General features: G+C 37.2%; 1 protein-coding gene across 1 annotated transcript in view; it reads right to left on the bottom strand.

Annotated features, from left to right (window-relative positions):
• Positions 1 to 17,064, bottom strand: part of LOC149256358 (cysteine-rich receptor-like protein kinase 1) — a 58,933-nt gene extending 41,869 nt beyond the window's left edge. The window contains exons 1-2 of the mRNA XM_089455336.1: positions 16,932 to 17,064; positions 16,613 to 16,683 (exon numbers count right to left, since the gene is read on the bottom strand). Of these exons, the coding sequence (XP_089311462.1) occupies positions 16,613 to 16,683; positions 16,932 to 17,064 (204 nt within the window). The remainder of the gene's footprint in view (positions 1 to 16,612; positions 16,684 to 16,931) is intronic.
• Positions 17,065 to 17,827: the final 763 nt, after the last annotated feature.

A 17,827-nucleotide genomic window follows, 5' to 3' on the forward strand; every position in this document is an offset into this window, starting at 1 on the left:
TTTCTGTGTACAGGTTACTCATTCAAAGCATCTTTGTTAAGAAGGCCTCTGTCTCTGTCAGTATGTGAGGTCCATACACCGTTGATATAAGGAACCAACCTTCATGCCCTATCATTCTAAATCTCCCTGAGAGAATCCTTCTCATTTCTATCCATAGGTTAACCATTACTTTTGCTGGATTCCACAAGATTTCAATACCCCCTGCACTCCCTTTTGAATCTAATGTCATACTTTCATAAGAGGGCTTTATCTTTTTTAGAATTTCCTTCATTTTCACCCCTGTTATTTTTGTTTCTTGAAGCAGCATAATTTGAGGTTTTTCTTTTTTGATCCTCTCTACCAGGTGCCTTTGGTTACCCTTGTTGTCAAGCCCTCTTATATTCCATGATGTAATAATCATTGGGAAGGTTGGGTTGTTTGGTGGAAGACTGCTGAAAGCGTCACTACTCTTCTTGTATTGACTAGTATTTCTCCCATTACTGGAATTGATTCTTGTAAGTTCTTTCTTCCTTGTTTTTTCCTTCTTTCCCTTTGTTTTGATGTTCCTGGCTATTTTCATGTGGTGTTCCTAACTGTTCATTCCTCCATATAGTTTCGTGCTCCCATTTTCTTTGTATTTTTGGAATATTTCGTTATATAGTTTTTTATCTTCTTCTAGTATAAACCGCTCATCCAGGTTTCTCCATTTATCTAGTAGGTTTCTCAAAATTTCCTCTTCTATTGTTGGGTCATCCCCTTTATTTATATCTACTTACATTACTTCATTCTCCTAGTTTTCTTCCTTTTCTTTTCTCCCCTTTGCCTTTATTTCTCCTTTAGTTTTCTGCTTGTCGCTGTTGACATCCTGATTTGTTCTATCCTTCTGATTTGGTTCGTCTTGGTAGTCCATACCTCGAGTTTCCTCTTCTCCTTCTTCTGTTTGCAATATTTCAAACCTATTTGTATCTTTTACTTTGGTTTGTTGTTCTTTTCTTCTATCTTTGGGGTTTCTTTGGTAGGTCGTTTCTTGGTTTTTATTTCTTGAAACCCCTCATTGTCTTTGGTGGTTTTCCTCTGTAGCTTAGTCTTTCTTTCCTCTTCCTCTATATTTAAGGGGAATTCATTGAAAATGTGTCCATATTCATGATATTTTCTCCATCTAAAAGGTATGTGTTCGTAGTCCAACGCCTGCTACCAAACCTCCTCATGATATTCTAGTTCGAGTTGTTGGCCGGATAAATCGATCTTGCAGACAAGACCGATCTTCCTAGTATCAGAAGATAGTCTAAACAAATAGGACAAACAAATCTATCTTTCTCTAAACATATGTGAGTCATAAATAAAAACTATAGAGGTGTTTTATACCTTACCTTAAGTCCAATGCTATTTTGTGGCAGTCACCCTTTAACCATTCGAAAGAGTTTCCTTTTGAGAACCTGCAATCTCAAACAAGCAAACATCAAATAGCACTTGAATAGCTAATATCATAAATCATGTCCATTATGGTGATTAACGAATCCATAAAATAAACCATAACACAACAACTTATTGAGAAAAACAAACTTATTTGTATTAACTTTGAAGTAGAAGAACCTTACAACCTTTTCAGCCTTGATATTGAGCAAGCTCTTCCCAGGGTCCGAAACAGGAATCTCCTTTACTTTGACAAGCCTTACACTCTTCCAAATGAGATCAAAGAGGTATGTATTCTCTCCTCATAAAAGCTCAATTAAGAAGAATAAGTTCCAACAGCATTTCACCTCAAAAATATTTAGCTTTTCAACCTCCCCAGTAACCAGCCCAATGCTTCATTTTATAGTGAAAAAGAAGGAGGTTATAGGTCCACATATGAAGGGATAGAGTCCTCCTTCAAAGGGATAAGCTCCTCACATCAAGGGGTTAGCTCATTAAGGTATGGAATGCATGAACCTTAAGGGAGTGAACTTGCCACCTCAATATTCCTTCTAGAAGCTTCTAGAAATGACTCAAAGTGAGTTTTTAAGAATATACTTGCGCCTTTTTAACTTTTACAGGGGTCCGCACCCATAACACAGAGACAGAGCGGTCAGGTACATAGGAGACATGACCATTAGGTGCGGGACCTAGGCAATGCTAAGAGAAGGTGCAGAACCAGAGTTTTAGAAACTTTTGAGGGATTTCTCTCATTTTCAAGGCTTGATATGAAGAACTGAGGCTTAAGACTTGCAAAGGAGGAAAGCGTGAGTGGTAATGGACTCACACAGATTGCAGAATGTCAAGGTGACAATTGTTTGTGCAACAGATTTCCCCCTAAAGTGCAAAGTTTGTAATAGATGAAGATATAGTTTGTCATATTATGGAGAGTGAAGTACTTTATCATTTCAAGGATCATCCTGTGGACACCCCAGTCGGAACCTTTAAAAACATTCAATGCAAAATATATATCTGTGAACATATCATTGCTGAGGTAGGCATTCCCATACTCAGATTAAGAATGACTAGAAAACTGACTAAACTATCTTGATACAAGAATGATTTTGTAATACATCAAGAGTGTAGACATATGTAGACACAGTATGGCCACAACCATCTATTTGTGAATAGTCCAATGTATAATGAATAAAAAAATTCCTCGCAACTTGGATGGTAGAAACTAGATCCAAGGTCTTGATTTCTGCTTCCCGAACTAGTACGATTCTAGCCATGTGAATGAATGTGTCGAAGTCAAACATGGTAGAAATCACTTGATTACCAGTCAATGATGTGAATTGGTAACAAGTGTGAGAGAAACCACCAGTAATGTCAATGGCTCTCAAAGTACTCAGTACAATCTATGAAATGTGAAAAAATGAGTTGATGTCAAACATATCATAGAATCCTTTGATCGAAGGTCAATGATGCAACCTATCATCGAAGGTGAGAAACCTACCATTAGGGCATGCAGATTCCAAGGTACTGATGATTTCTAGATCATCTTTCTAGATAATGAGCTGAAGTCGATAGAAAGCGATCTGTCATAGGCAAGCCCACAACATGAAATCATAGATCAAGTTTTAAAGAAACGTATTGGCAAGGATTGACTCAGGGATGGTCAAAATGGATGACAGATATTTTGTGAATGAATGGTTTGTTTGAACTAACTTCTTGAACACACAACGACACTACAGATGGTTTGGTAACAATTGACCCAAAGCTAATACCCAGAAACAGGTTGAAGACTTTCAATATGGTTTGATTAACTGTTAGGCAAAGGATTCCCAACCCAGGTGAACAAAAAGTGTCGTTTTCAAGAGTGGTTAATTGCTTTTCTAAAACACAAAGTGTAACAAACAGGTTCATTTTTCTCTCTTTTCCCCCACCATTTCTGGCAAGTACCTCTTTATCTTTGACAATCTTGAGGAGATAACATTTGCTTGTTTATAAGCTCATCCTTCAGATGAGTCCAACTTAGTTTAAAATTCGAACCCTAAGAAGGAGTGGTTATTTCCTATTTAAATTGAACAGGTCCTTTACTGTTAAATTTTAATGAGTCCAATATAGGAAAAACTTAGTGTTTTTCAATTTTAGGGAGTCAGAAGAAGAACTTAAGAAAACTCCATGCATGTCCTCTTTCGTAAATTTGTGTCCCCCGAGCCCGAAAAAGTATAAAATAATAATTGAGATAATTGCTTGACCATTACAATCAAGGAGTACTTTTCATAATTAGTGGTTCTGATCTGAAAAAGTAAAAAAGCAATCGAAGACACATCGTTATATAATCAATATCGAACTTGAAATGACAAAAGTCCAGAAATCTTTTCATGTTTATATAGTCAGAAAAGAGTTGTAAGTGGACCTCCTTTTTTATTCTGTTTAACGAGCTTAAAAAGGAAAAAACTCAGCAATATTTTCATATTTTACAAGTCAGAAAAGAGCTTAAAGAGGAATCCAATGTTTCACTATTTCGTAAGTTTTGGAAGAGTCAGAAAAAGTGAAAAAGTATGTTTTTTGTTGAAAATGATCAATTTTCCTCGAAAAATCCAATATTCTGCACAAAAACTCAAAACATTACCCATACCTGTTTAAGATAAATAAAAATGTATCAAAAAGTTACCTTTTTAAAATGAAAAATAAATAAATTAAAAATTCATTTGTTCAAAAAAGCTTATAAAAAGGGCTTTTGTAAATTCATTTTTACCATTTGATTCAGAGTGAGAAGTGAGAGCTTTTGGGTAAGAAACTTCCTGTGAATATTGCGGAAAATCCGTCTGTTCGAATCAAAAACCGTCAGCTCCAGGTAATCCACATCACCCTTATCTTACATTTCAACTATTTACATTTCATTTTTAGGCTTTAAAAGTGATTTTTTTAAGGAGAATTTCGTTTAGAAAATCGCTCGTGGGGGTCCACAGGTGCAACATGCGGCCCCTGCGGACCCCAACTTTTTTCTACAAAGGAAAAAGTCATGGGTCCACACCTATTGCTTACAATGAGTGCAGACCTATCCACTGTTTGTAACTAGTGGGTGTGGACCCCGCGAAATGGATTTTAAAAATTCAAATTTCTCTATTTCCGCCGAAATTTTTTCGAACTAAACTATTCTAATATGTTGTTTTTGCATTGTAGGATATACAAAATGCTTGTTTCGTGGGAACGAAGCATGAGGATGTGGACCTTACTACATTAAATCATCCACCCATAATACGGCCATTGAAAGCATGCAGACTGCTTAAGTTCTGGGCCATACCAGGCATGAGGGCCCAAGTAGACTTCTTGCAATAGTTGGTAGACAGGTGGAACATACAGGACCATTGTTTCATGATTGGTGGCTACTGGCTCGAAATTGAGCTAGAGGACATATATTTCTTGACTGGTTTGCCCAAGAGAGGTGAACAATTATCTCTTTTCGGGACTAGGCCAGGTGGCGAGTCTGTCGCTAGTCTCTGATTGGAGTTTTGCAATGAACAAACGAAGGACAAACAAATCGATATTAAAACTATTGACCATCATGAACTTAAGGTTATTGCATTCACTATCTCCAGACTATGTGGGAGTGCAACATTGCATGTAGCTACTAGATCCCAAATGAAAATGGGAGTAGATTGTTATCGAGGTACCATATTCAACTGGTGCGAGGCTGTGTTGGTGAATGTAAAAGGCCAACTAACTAGAGCAAAGAACGAACAACTAAAAAACTTTGGATATGGTTTCCTCATTGTGAGTTTTGGTCTAGAGAGGGTCCCTATGTTGGTCCCACGGTAGCTTTCTGTTGAGGCTAATCTTCCTCGAGAGCCCAGGATAATGTGTTGGGTTGCAGTGATGGTCTTTCATCCTGAGGAGGGTTTAGAGGTTGTTCGATTTCCGCCTGAGTATTTTCGTTAGTTGAGGAACCAACTTTTTGTGATTCAGGATTTTCCATATGCTGGGATGGATTATCGCGGTGACCCGGACATGATTCTTCCACCAGGAGAGCAGTGGGATGATTCAGGTAAAATCATTTTCAACACTTTCTAAGTTTTAACTAATTTTTTCTTTTTAAATCGTCCAAAACTGACAATAAAAGTTTTAAATGCAAATGTGGGTCCACGATGACCAGCTGCTCTCCAGCCTTATGAGAGAAGACACCCAGCTGCAGTACTACCAACCCCATAGGACCAATCTACAGAGATCCTGACTAATTTGGAGAATCATCTAGAGCGTTTGACGACAGATATTCCAGAGACTGGCATAGATGATATCCCACTTAGGTTACAACGATATGTGATTGGGGTCCCAGGACCTTTTAGGAGGTTCCTTTTTAGGGTGGCCCAAGCAATGGCTTCTTATTGTGATCATCACCAGGGCTAGGATGATCACTTTTGTAGACTCACATGACATTTTTGTCTTTTGTACTATCATTTTGCCGATCATAAGGTGTTTTTCAACCTATGATTGAAGACGATGTATATTTTGACACACTTTTATGCTATAATATATCACTATTACTGGCTCTCTTGTGTAACATGTTATTGAATTTGTTTTAATTTTATTGTTTTGATTATTGCGAATGTATATTTATCATACGAGAAGAAAATGCATCTGCTAATGTATTTAAATGTCTTGGAATATGTTGATATTCAATATAATCAAATTCACATTCCAAGAGACGAACTCTCAAAAATAATCTAAATAACACTGGATTTCTAATGGCATAAAACCTGTTACGCTGTAATACAATGAGTTCAAAATCTAACCTAACAATCAAACTCTGAATCCCAAATGAGGTGGATTCAGATAATAACTCAATCACTGCACTATACTCTGTGATGTTATTCATTGTTTGACCGAGGCTTACCCCATGCATAGATACTAACTCATCAGAGGGCGAATAGATAACCCAAGCTGTGGAAGAAATGTTCTGTGTACTACGATAAGCACCATCAGCAAAACCAATGTATGTTTGAAGAGACGTCAACATCTGCAATATCAAGAGTAAAATCATGATAAGCATAAATAATGATAAAAGCACTCTCTACACTAGGCAAACTTTCCTAATTTAAAACACACCAGCTATAAAGAAACTAATCTAACAAAAATATCCACACCAAAATTTAAGCATAATATCTCTTCAGGTAAAGGCCATTTCTAGGTTTACCTAAAGAGACACCGTCAAAATCTACCAATTCATAGGCCCCTTTTGCCAGCTTTCACTTAACAATATAAGGATCATGCCACATAGGTACAAATTTACCAACCCCTAGCTTATCGTTTGCTTGATCATATAGTAAAACTATATCTCCTTTCAAAAAATTACAAGGTGTAACATTTCCGTCATACTGAGCTTTTATTCGTTTCGCATGAGCCTCGATTGCTAATGCAGCATTGCGTCAATTCTCATCTAGCTGAGCTAAGTACAAAAAATGTTTCTCCTCTTAAGAAGTGGCTGGGAGTAATTCTATGGCTAATTGTAATGATGGAATTTCACATTTAATGGGTAACACTGCTTCCAAACCGTAGACCAGTTGAAAAGGAGTGAAACCAGTTGATGTTTTTACTGAGGTTAAACATGCCCAAAGTGTTGAAAATAACATGTTATGCCAATTCGACCTATGAATACTAATGATTCGTCGGATCATAGTGATTAGAACCTTATTGATAGCTTCAACCAGACCATTAGCCTGTGGGTAATATGGAGTAGAACTATTGTGATGTAGGCCAAGTTGATTTGTTAGTTCAGTCATCATGATGTTTTGAAAATGACTTCCATGATCAATAATAATAGCTTAAGGAACACCAAATCTAGCAATTATATGATTGAAAATGAAAGTTGCAGCAGTTTTTCCGTCTGCCGAAAATGTAGGCATCACCTCAACCCACTTAGTAAAATAATATACCGCTAGGATGATATATGCATGCTCCTCGGTTGAGTGAGGGTTATATGCAATAAATTTGATACCCCACTTTGCGCAAGTACCGACAACAATTATATGGTCGAGAGGAGCGGGTGGAGCACGCATCTTATGATAAAATTTAACAGTTGTGGCAATTCTAGACTTCATAGATACAATCTTTTAATAAGGATGGCCAGAATTAACCAGTGTGCAATATCTTTTGGGCTGTGGCATACCTAGACATATGACCGCCACATGCTCCAGAGTGACAGTCATTCAGAACCTTTTATGCTTCTTCATGAGTTAGACAACGTTAGAAAATATAATCCGCCCCACGATGATAGAGTGTATCACCAATAATATTGTATTGTTGGGATTCGAAACATATTTTCTGTCGCTGAGATCGTGAGATTTCAAGCCAAAAAGATTGGTTTTGGAGATAAACAATAATATCTCCATACCATGGATCAAGAGTACTGATAAGAAACATGGATTCGTCCGCAACGGGCTCTTCCTCCACAGTTTCAATATCAGTATGTGAGAAATTGCACATCAGTTCTACAAAAACCAATTATTTCTTTCCTTTGGATTTTTCAAATTCCAAATCAAATTCCTGCAGGATAACAATCCATTTGGAATACTTGCACCCTAGCAATTTTTTGGTCAAGATATACATCATAAGGTTACAGTTAGAAATTACCGTGGTTTTGCATAATAAGATGTAGTGATGAAATATTTGGATAGCTTGAACAGTTGCTAAGGCTAATTTCTCCACATGTGAATATTTAATCTCAATTGGATGCAAAGTTCGACTAAGATAGTAAATCACATGTTCATTGTTGAATTCATCTTCCTAAACTAAAACCATCCCAATGGTGGAATGAGAAGCAACGAGGTATAAAAAGTAATCCTTGTTGTAATTGCGAGGATGCAGTAATGGCGCATGGGTTAACGTGTGTTTTAGTGCATCAAAAGATTTGTCAGCAATCTCATCTAAAAAGAATGGAGTATTCTATTTCAACAACTTGGTAAAACCTTTCGTTTTCTCGGTGTAGTTAGGAATGAAACAACGTAAAAAGTTTGCTTTCCCTTGCAAACTTTGGAGTTGGCAAAGAGTCAAAGGAGGAGGTAATTTGACGATAGCTTCAACCTTCGAGGGATCGACATGAATGCCAACTTTTGAAATGAGAAATCCCAGTAAATGACTCATTTCTACACAGAATACACATTTGTGTGGATTCAACCTAATTTGATAATGCCTATATCTCTTAAAGATAGTTCATAAATGAGTGAGATGATCGGCTCTACGTAATGAATGGGCAGGTAAATCATTGAGATAAGGCTGCACAATGTGCTTGATGTCATGAAATGCGTAAGACATAGCCCTTTGAAAAGTTTCTCCAGTGTTCTTCAATACAAAAGGTAATTTGCAATAAGAAAATGTCCCCCATGGACAAATGAAAGTTGTTTTAGGTTGATTAGCAGGGAGTATGTGGATTTGATTGTAACCGGAAAAACCATCCATAAAGGAGAACATTTCACTTCTGTCACAATCATCAATAATTTGATTGATATAGGGGGTTGGATAATTGTCCTTAGGACAAGCTTGATTAATATCCCTATAGTCGATGCATATTGTTATCATTCCTTGCTTTTTGTTAACAGGAAAAATATTTGATACCCAATATGTTAAAGGAACTGGATAAATGAAACCTGCACAAAGTAATTTTTCAACTTCAGCTTTAATAGCAGCGACTTTTCTCAGATGTATCTGACGCAAACATTGCCGGATAGGTTTAGCATCCGGGTACGTTTTAACTTCATGGACAACAATTGATGGATCAATTCCTGGAATTTCTTCATATGACCAGGCAAACACATCGCAAAATTCTTGAAATAAGGTTTTATAGGATTGGATTTCATCGTCCATATAGGAAGCACCTATATGAATGTTTTCAATAATTCCGGGTTTAACTAAAATGTCAATAGGAACTGTTCGAGAAATATTTCCCAAATTTAACTCAAAATCAGGATGTTGAAATGGATTCTGTGGTTCTTTGACATAGTCAGTAGTAAAAATAGATGAAAAATCATTTTCAAAATGATCAAGCTCAGGTAAAAACAAAGAGCAATGATGAAGATCTTCCCATGGTAATTCATCAACAGACAAAAGTTCATGAATCTGCTCATCAATATGAACAGGATCAAAAAATGTTGTTGAAGCTAAGGTTGATATCGAAAGTGATTCCCCATGGACCACATTCATTGGATCAGTAATGGTTGAACAAGAGTCAGAAAACGACTGTATAGCCTGCTATGCAATTTCAAAGGGACTTAAAGGCATCGCGTTACCAAATGAATCCAAAAATAAGTCAGCTGGTCTATCGTAATGATCTTTTCGTTATGAGGAAACTTGATAAGCCGAAAGACTGATGAAACAATACCAGTCATAGCATAAGACCAACTACGACCCAAGAGAAGGTTGTAATCTAGAGGGGCATCAACCACTTCCACATTTAGATTTACAGTTTTGCCTTCGACCCCTATAGGTAAATCCTACAAAATGCCAAAATGATGGAACCCTCAACCATCAAAAGCCTTTAGAACCATTGGAGACTGATTGAGTCTAGGAGAACCAAGCAATCTCGAAACTGGATCGACATAATACATGTAGAAGCTCCCTCATCAATCACAGTTTGAAAGCAAGGTCTGTTTTTGACTAACACTTGAATCTGGATAGCCATTTGATGACGTAGGTGGGGTGTACTATTCTCTAAATCAAAGATTATTAGGTTCGAATCCTAAATATCAACAACTCCTATAGTAGACAATAGTAATTTATGTTGTGCTGGGCATGATTGCAACACTACCAAAGCCGACATTGCTGAAGGGGAAATATCTAAATCTTCAACAATTATAATTCTAAGCAGCTCTCGCATGTGGATTGAAAGCTGATTTCCAAAGTATACCTTTAGCAGGCAGTTTGACTACTAAGTTAGGGTTAGGTTTCGATCTGTAGCGGATCAGAACCAAGAGGAGTTGAAGTTGATGGGTTTGAATTACAATATTTTGCTTCTTTACCACCAAAAGGATTTTCACTACCATAATCTTGCGATCGCGTCGCAATCCTGACATGAGACATCATCATAATGGGTCTTCTGAGGCATTTTAGGAAGAACCAATCATCTTACTATCTTGATTAGGAAAAGGATCCTTCAAGATAGTAGGCGTTTGAGAACCTTTGACGATTTTCTAAACCTCTACTCAATGTGGGCAGTCTTTAGTAAAATGATCCTCATCACAAATGAGACAACAATAGTGAGGTTTAGGTTTCTCATCAGTAGATTCATTTTTATCTGTTTTCTCTTTTGAGTTTTGTTTGTTTTTCTTCTTCCCCTTCTTTTTGCTACCGGAATTTGTTTTGGCCATAGATGATTCTATAGCATGGATATTGGTAGGAATTTTAGTGAAAGAGTCTCCTGTCGGGGAATTTGGTAAAGTTATAATATGAGAAGAATTCTTTGAGGATTTCTTCTTGCTTTTAGTACTAACTGAACCAATCATACCATCAACGGCATGAGACCCTGAAGGAGCTGCAGTTATTTGTCCATGGTTTGAAAGATTGGGGATTTTTTCATGTAAAGTACCTGACTATGTATAGACGAGGTCAAAGTACTAAGCCTGAGAAATTACTTGCTCTTCAGTAACAACTCCTACCTTAGCTACATCTTTAGTGATTTTAGGTAACAAGGATTTTACAAACCATTCCGCTAAAATTTGATCCAGAATGAAAACTTTCACCAAACACCATCTACGTTGCCATTCATGAAGATGATCAGAAATATATGTGGACATCGATTTTTTAATGAAGTTAACAATTCAGTGCCATTGTCGTATCTGACAAGCAACTAAAAATGAGTTAAAAAAGAAGTGGCTAACTGACTAAAATTATAAAAATAGCCTCATGGTAACTCAATGTACCATTTGGCATCAAGACCAATTAGAGTTCATTGAAAAAGATGTAAGCGAATTGAATCATCAATAATGGAATTAGATGCACACCAGAGGTGATAAGTCATCACATGATTTGACAGATGTTCTCCTGACCTACCCTTGAACTTCGAGATATCACTAGGCAACTTATTAGGCATTGGCGGCCAATATGGAAGATAGTAAATCGGATCGTTCGTAAGGCGCGACAAATCAGGTAAATCCAAAGTTGCAATAAATGGTAACTGATGGTTAGGGTCGCGAAAACCTTGGGTAACAAGACCATCCATAGGAGGAGGATATCTAGGATAACCTGGAATTGGATTTGCATTAGGAATATTATAACCTCCTGGGAAACTAGGATTAACCAGACCGAATTGGGGTTGTTAAGGTTGTTGATGAGTGTAGCCAGGGTACGGTTGATACTGATAGACTGGGTTTTGTACAGTAGGACCAAATTGATACTGTCCTTGGTATGGTTGATAAGTGAATTGCGATTGACTTGTGACAATCATACTTGGACCAGCTTGTCCTACAGGCATCTGGACCAAAGTCTGAATTGTAGGTCCTGACTATGGTGAAGAGGCTTGAGGAGTTTGCACTGATATAGGAATAGTAGAAATCAGAGGTATCGATACTCCAGAAACAAGTGTGGATTGAACAGAAACTACAATAGTTGTAGTAGTAGTTTGAGGCGGAGTCCGAGGTGAACTAGGCCGAGACTGCTCAACTGAACCAGGTGCAGAAGTTTGAACAGTAGGCTAGACAAGTTGCAAGGTTGGACTAGCAACCATAGTTTGTCCAGGTTGACTTGATAACTACACATTAGGTTGCATGGTCTGTTGAATTTGAGATGGATCCCACATCATATTCATTTCAGGGTATGGACCCATAAAAGGTTGTGCATATGGAGGACCATAACCAGGTTGAGCGTAGGGCTGATAATTAAGCGGCACATTTCCAGCTCCTTGTACAAATGGTTGACCAAAAGGTGGTTGGAAACCTTGAGTTCGGTACTGAACTTGAGGTTGATAACCCTGAGGCGTGTACTAAAACTAGGGTTGACCTAGAGGTATATATTGAAACTCGGGTTGACTTTGAGGCATGTACTGAATCTGGGGTTGACTTTGAGGTATGTACTGTCCCGAAGGTATGTACTGTCCTTGAGGTTGCCCCCTAGGTGGTAACTAAGTACCTTTAGGTTGCCCTCTAGGCAATAATTGATTACCTTGAGGTTGCCCCCCAAGCAGTAACTGACTAACTTGAGGTTGCCTTCTAGGTGGTAATTGACTACCTTAGGGTTGCCCCCCAGGTGGTAACTGATTACCTTGAGGTTTTGGATTTGGAATACTACCAAACATCATAAGAATTTCTTTTGCACTCAACAGTTGAGTTCCATTATTACTAGTTGATATCTCATGTCCGATGGGTTGAGGAGATTCTCCTGAAAAAGTACTAGTGAGTGACTGGTACCCCGAAGGAACAAAAGGACTGCCATATAAAAAAGTTTCCAGTGTTTGAGAAAACATAGATGACTATCTCGACCTATTCAATGGAGGATAATAACCTCTGGGTGTTGAAAAACTAAGTCCTGGATTTTCTAAAAAATTTGTCAATGATATGTACCAAGCGTCACCTCTAAAAGGACTGTAGAAAATTGATTCATGCTCCCTAAGTTCTAAATTTGGTTGATTTTCAGGAAGAATTATGTCTTCGTCTGGACTAACAAGTTCTTCAATAGAAATGAGGCCAGAAGGAAGATTTTGGGTAATGATATTTCCTACCTTGGGTGAACCAGGACCACTAGAAGTTGGAGAAGCAAATCCTAAAGATGGAGTAGGAGTAGTTTCAGTTTCAGGCTAAGAAATTTGACGTTCTTCATCTAATCCACTGGTAGGAGAAATACTACCAATAACGTTAGAAAGTGAAATGGGCTCAGAAACATACTCCGTTGTCTGTACTTGATAGTCAGGATGAACAAATAAGGATGACTCTTCAGCTTCTAGTGACCCAACTCTACTGTCACTAGGTGATACAAGAGCTCGTATCCCTTCAAGTTGGCTCAGTGAATACTCAGGAGGTTGCCCCCGAAGCCTACGAGATTGTCTCGGTAATTCGAGCATGATTAAATATTTAATTACTCACACGCAAAGAAAGATAAATTTCAATAAATCCACCTAAAGTCTCTAAAGAAACAAACAATTGAATCACACGCCTAAAAAATCTAAGAGTTCAAACCACACACAAACAATAACTTCCCATACTCAAAACACTAGTTGGTGATGAAATCCAACGTCGTAGAATTTTAATACAAAAAGGGTGGTTGGAGCAGTTACCCTAACAACCTGCCTAATGAAAGGTACTAGCACAAGTTTCTTCACAAAACCATCTCGAGTGAAGAGAATCCCCCAGAGAGTCCAAGTGATTCTAGTCGACGTCTGCTCCAGGTACAGTGAGATCCGTGCTTCATCGTCACCTTAGGAATTTATCTTAAGTTTATGGACATTAAGGTTACCAACAACAACAAATACAATTGGGGGAACAGTCTATGATCCGATCTACACGCAAGGGTAGAATAACAAAGCTCAATCCCCTTGAAGGCTCCTCAACATGATCAATGCAAGGCTTACCAATAAGTGACCCCAGGCTCGTCGACAATGGTTAATCTGAGGTTTACTGTTTATAATACGCGCAAATATTCTATCTTTCCAAATGAAACAAACTTGATTATCTCAAAGGTTCAGACATGATCTCGTGATTGACTCCTTTAAGAGGGTCTTCCCATAATGTATCATTTACAATTGGATTTATTTCCTACCACAAGATATAGCTACTTTTTTGTTTTAACTATCTTGGAGAGTTAATTACTCCCTACTCCAAGATACTAGCCTAAGCTATATTGGTGATAAGAGCCCTAGAAATAAAAATATTACTAGATCAATTTAAATTAAGCGTTACTTTTATGGGTTGTTCTTAATTCAATAGGTATGGAAATGAAACTTTGATGGTGTGAAGACTCGACTCCAAAAACACTAAAAAAATGCACCTAAAATGATAAACAATTTGTTTTTCTTTCAATGAATTTCTAGCTAAAAGAAAGAGTTAGAGAATGCAATTCTTTGAGAAACAAATCTTTCTTTCAACATGTAAACGAAAAGAAAATCTTTTTGTATTTTTCAATAAAAACTCAAAACGATACTACTAATTATGCTCACAATAAATCCCTTTCCATTTCAAAACATGAAACTACAAAAACAATTTCTTTCAAAAGAGATCCTATAAGTTCTAGAAAGCACTCAAAACTACAAAATCTAATCTTGAGATTTAAAAACTTCTAAAAACCTAATTGAATAAAAGCTTCAATTCTTTTTGAGGACATTTTACTTAGTTGTTCAGTAAACTAAGGATTCATTCGTTTAGAATAAAAAATCAATCAAAAACATCCAAATATGTTTTCTTTTATAAAAATGAAATTCAAAGCTTATAACCAAGTTTTTTCAAAGATTTGCAAAGAGAAAACGAAATATATTTCTCACCAAGGATAGATTTCACAAACCAGTCAGACTCGTCAAGAAGAAAAAAGAAACCAGGGTGATCTAAGGTTTCTTAGGCTTCTGATCTTTGAGTCACTACAGAGACCAAGTGAAAATCACTCCAGGCATGTAAAACTTCTAGAAAATCATCTAAAAAAAATACCATTAGAACTTACTCACAAGAGATTTTTGACTGAACACATGTAGATCTAGGTAGACACTAAAAGTTGTAAATAAAACCTAAACTTAACTGGAAGTAAAAATTTCAAGTGTTTTTTTTTTTTTTAATTTCATAGGGACCACAGGCTTCTAGAAGAACCAGATGCGGTACCGCTCTGTGTATAAAGGAGAAGTGTGTAGATGCCTGCACTATCTGTAAATAGAAAGTGCGGTCCCCTGAAAACTTCGTAAAAAACAAAAAATAATCCAGATTCTAAAAAATACCCAATCCAGCACACATCAAGAAAAAACCATAAATGAGAACAAGTTTCTCAAGTCAAAGAAAAAGGAAAATCAAAAACCAAATTCAGTTCCCTAGTGGAGTCGCCAATTTGTTGGCCGGATAAATCGATCTTGTAGACAAGACCGATCTCCCTAGTATCAGAAGATAGTCTAGCAACATGTAGGACAAACAAATCTATTTTTCTCTAAACATATGCGATTCATAAATAAAAACTATAGAGGTGTTTTAGACCCTACCTTAAGTCCAAAGCTAGTTTGTGGCAACCATCCTTTAACCGTTCAAAAGAGTTTCCTTTTGAGAACCTACAATCACAAACAAGCAAACATCAAAGAGCACCTGCATAGCTAATATCATAAATAATGTCCATTATGGTGATAAAGGAATCCATAAAATAAACCATAACACAATAGCTTATTGAGAAAAACAAACTTATTTGTATTAACTTTGAAGTAGAAGAACCTTACAACCTTTTCAGCCTTGATGTTGAACAAGCTCTTCCCAGCATCCGAAATAGGATTCGCCTTACTTTGACAAGCTTACACTCTTCCAAATGAGATCAAAGAGATATGTAATCTCTCCTCATAAAAGCTCAATTAAGAAGACTAAGTTCCAACAGCATTTCACCTCAAAAATATTCATCTTTTCAACCTCCCCGTAACCAGCCCAATGCTTGATTTTATAGTGCAAAGGAAGGAGGCTACAGGTCCACCTATGAAGGGATAGAGTCCTCCTTCAAAGGGATAAGCTCCTCACATCAACGGGTTGGCTCCTTAAGGTATGAAATGCATGAACCTTAAAGGAATGAACTTTCCACCTCAAGATTCCTTCCAGAAGCTTCTAAAAATGACTCAAAGTGAGTTTTTAAGAATATACTTGCACCTTTTTAACTTTTACACAGGTCTGCACCCATAACATAGAGACAGAGCGGTCAGGTATGCAGGAGACATGACCATTAGGTGCGGGACTGCAGGTAATGCTGAGAGAAAGTGTGGAACCATAATTTTAGAAACTTTTGAGGGCTTTCTCTCATTTTCAAGGCCTGATATGAAGAACTAAGGCTTAAGACTTGCAAATGACGAAAGTATGAATGGTAATGGACTGACACAGATTGCATAATGTCAAGGTGACAATTTTTTGTGCAACACAACTGCACCTGGTATAGGGTTTGCAAGGTTCATATAAACACATATTCTTGCATACAAGGTATATCTTCCTTTTTTAGTTGATTTTGCTATCCTTACAAAGCTAAATATGGTATTCCCTTTTCCTTCAAGTATCTCTGGGTCCCAAAAATCCATAGGTAGACCAAACAGTCTAACCCATACAGGTGCTGCTAAGAATTTTTCTTTATCCAGATTATAGTATTCCTCCCAATATCTCATAAATAAACCTACATTGTTATGGAAATATGGGCCATTTTCAAAAACTTTTTCTTTGTCTTGTGGGTTTGAGAAGATTACTGTAAAGAATTCTCGTGCGCCTAGCTTTAGTTCAATGTGGCTGCGTGGCTACCATTTCTGTTGAATCCATCCTGTCAGTTCTTTCTCTAAGGTCCAAACTCCAATGAACTTGAAGATCATTCCATGGTCTTTCATATAACTTTTGTACCTTTCTAGTTTGTTCATTGGAATAACAAACCTCGGTTTCTCTGCTGCACAGGGTAGACATTTTCTTTTACTTCATGCTTGCTAGCGAGCTCCCAGGACTGGTCTCGATGTCCTTTCTTTAGCCTCCGCTTTGCTTTTTCTCGTTCCTTCTCCCACTGTTGCATCTCTATAGCAGGGGATCTCTCCCCTCCTAATTTCCTCTGCCATTTTTGAGCCGCCTGTCCACTTCTGTCTGTACCGATCCACTTGTTTTCGAGGTGTTCTACGCCGCCTACTGTTGAGTCTTGAAAATTTCATTCATTTCCATTACACTTTCACTATTATGTCCATTATATCACCTCCATTTCACTACTATGTCACTACATTCATCCCACTTTCATTATCATTGGGCCACATTTATGTTTTTCCAATCTTTATTAATTCTAAGTCTTTTAAGTGAATTTGTGGTTAAAAATTAGAAAATAATGTGCATATGCTTATACCTAACAAATGGGTTGAGGTTGTTGACATGTGTAGGTTGAAAGGAGACTTCTAGAAGACCCTTATGTGGCACTCTAAGGCCAAATTCGAATTTGGTTGGAAAGAATCATGGGATCATGAGGATATGTGTCACATCTCCTAATTGTATTGTAACTCTGAGAAGGCATGTGTCTTATCAGTTCCTATTTTGATTAGGACTCTAGAGGTAGAGGGAGAGATTCATGGACTCTCATTAATGAGATGGCTTCTCATATTTTTGTATAAATAGGAGATATCTCTCCTTCATTTGTTAGTCTATTTAGCTTAAGCTTGTTAATTTTTTAGCTTGGAGTTTGTAGTTCTTCCTTGATGGCTTTTGAAAGCTTTAGAGAACTTTGTTGTACTTTGTACTTTTGAAGAATTTGAATAAAGTTTTGATGTTCTCAACATGGAAGGAGATGTGAAGTA

This window comes from Pinus tabuliformis, chromosome 7, assembly GCF_031772625.1.
Source record: "Pinus tabuliformis cultivar Carrire ecotype Pingquan chromosome 7, CPIR1, whole genome shotgun sequence".
Classification (NCBI taxonomy): domain Eukaryota; kingdom Viridiplantae; phylum Streptophyta; class Pinopsida; order Pinales; family Pinaceae; genus Pinus; species Pinus tabuliformis.